The 2,457-nt window shown below is 36.6% G+C and overlaps 1 protein-coding gene across 1 annotated transcript in view; it reads right to left on the reverse strand.

The window, feature by feature from the left end:
- Window positions 1-51: 51 nt before the first annotated feature.
- Window positions 52-2,457, reverse strand: part of SARC_12606 (hypothetical protein) — a gene marked incomplete at its 3' end in the record, with an annotated part of 5,067 nt that continues 2,661 nt past the window's right edge. The window contains exons 3-6 of the mRNA XM_014293281.1: window positions 2,004-2,178; window positions 918-1,020; window positions 511-557; window positions 52-198 (exon numbers count right to left, since the gene is read on the reverse strand). Of these exons, the coding sequence (XP_014148756.1) occupies window positions 52-198; window positions 511-557; window positions 918-1,020; window positions 2,004-2,178 (472 nt within the window). The remainder of the gene's footprint in view (window positions 199-510; window positions 558-917; window positions 1,021-2,003; window positions 2,179-2,457) is intronic.

The raw sequence follows: 2,457 nt of genomic DNA on the forward strand, positions 1-2,457 counted from the left end.
TATATATATATATATATACAAACGAGCACACATACATACACGCAAACTTACATCACTCGTAGGGCATTGTGCAGGGTCCATGTATGTGCCCAGTATATCTACGTACAACCACTTGATGATCCACCCTGCTGTTGTATATCCCATGGCAATAAGATTGGCCGTGATCATAGAGGAGGTGAATCGAGAGGCACCACACACCTACACAGTGACGACAATGGATGAGAAAACAGGACAACCGTAGCATGCCCCTCTACAAAGGTAGGCAACCGTGTAAAGCGACAAATCCCAAAAGATTCAACTCAGAAATGGGTCACGTTCCACAATATCCAATATTCGGGGCACATTTCTGGAGACGCTTCCAAAAACCAAAAGACGAAAAGTAGTACGATCAGTCGAGGTATCGGATAAGGTGTAACGCAGACGTCTTAACAACACCAAAGTAAAGTAACTGACTGACTGACTGTCACCAGATGAGCTTAGACACGACTACTTTGCACCAAAGTGACATACTGTGTGGCCAGTGAGCATTTCCATGACGCCGAAGGTTGCCATGGTACCTGCAAAGAGAGCAAATACCAATGCATAGGCCAATCAGAACTCTCGCAGATGACTCATCAATAGGAGGTTAAGTGTAAGTAAAGCTAGTGCCGATCAAACAAAAGGTTTTGGCGCGTATGTAAATATGTATACATATACATACAAACAACATACACCCAAATAAATACATAAATATACATACATACATACATACATATATATATATATAATATAATACAATATATATATATATATATATTATAAAATATACCAAATATATAAATATGCAATACACGCACATACACACACATATATATATACATGTACATGTACATGTTTATCTACAAGTGTATATGGTGCCAAAGCATTTTCATGGATACCTGGAAGGTGAATGGCCATAATGGATAGGTATGGCATGCTGGGACAGTCCAGCCAACCAGCCCCATGACACGCCAGCAGCACTATACTCGATAGCACGCCACACTAGAGAGAGAGGAGGATGGGATGAGGCGAATAGTCGAGATAAGAAGGAGACATATATGATGTACATTCAAAGGAGAAGACATGCGTAGTACGCAGACAAAGGTTAAGACATGGATAGTACTTATTTAAGAGAGAAGAAGAGTAGATAGAAGACACACAGCAGAGGCTGTGCGAACAAATGCGCAGGACCGAACCGATGGGGAAGATGGGATGGATATAGATCAGAACACGGAGAGGCATAGGTGATAGATATCGACTGTGTAAGAAGATATTTAGATGTGCACCGTGGAAGATATGAATAGACCAACAATGTACAATAGTTACACGCAGGAGGGTGAATATATATATATATATATATATACATACATACACATACACACAAACACACATATAGGGTGAATATATATATATATATATATATACATACATACACATACACACATATATATATATATACAAGTATCATATATATAGCTTCGCACGTGCGCCCACAATAAAATTTTATATATCACGAGCATCAAGCATTGCATATATCATTCACATACATTGACGAACAGATAACAGATATACAACTCGACACTATTTGAGGCACATGTGGTAATCTGTGATTACAATTTCACATTAGTATACTATGAAGCTCACAATATGTTTCTCTAGCAGGCAATAAACGAATAATCATACAGAATATATATATATAAATATATATATGTATATATATATATATATGTACACACATATAAATACACACATATATATAGATATATATATACATAGATAGATATAGATACAGATATATAGATATAGAAATAGAAATAAATAGAAATATAGATATAGATATAGATATATATATAAACAAAAATACATCTTTCGTACTCTCAATATATATATATATAAATAACAGACTAAATGAATGCACCTCAGCGTTTAACGTGTGGACCGACTGGCAACGCAGAACACCAGTATGCAAAGGGCGGACAACGTACAATGTATATCTCTAGCATGGCCACATGGGGGTGTTTGTCCCGTTTCAGATATTCTTCAAATAGACCCTCAAAAAGGCCTATGATTCCCGACAACCAAATCCCTGTAACTGTTGACTTGAAGATAATCGCCGAGAGCCCTGCCGTCTGCACTCCCCAGGCACACGCACGCAGCCATCTGTTAGGTATATAGCAGTTATAGTAACTAAGGTTTGATCATGCATTATACTATAACATAGTAGATATAGTATCAGTTTGATCATACTTGATACAATAATATAGTATATGTAGTAAATTAGTTTGATCGTGCTCTATACCACAATATAGTAGCTATATTATCTTACTTCGATCGATCTTTATACTCCTTAATATAAATATATACACACGTTTGTACATACATATTAAAGAGAAAACTACATTTTTAGCACACTCACACTCTCACAAAACACACGCACAC

The sequence above is a fragment of the Sphaeroforma arctica genome (genome assembly GCF_001186125.1).
Source record: "Sphaeroforma arctica JP610 unplaced genomic scaffold supercont1.2436, whole genome shotgun sequence".
Classification (NCBI taxonomy): Eukaryota; class Ichthyosporea; order Ichthyophonida; genus Sphaeroforma; species Sphaeroforma arctica.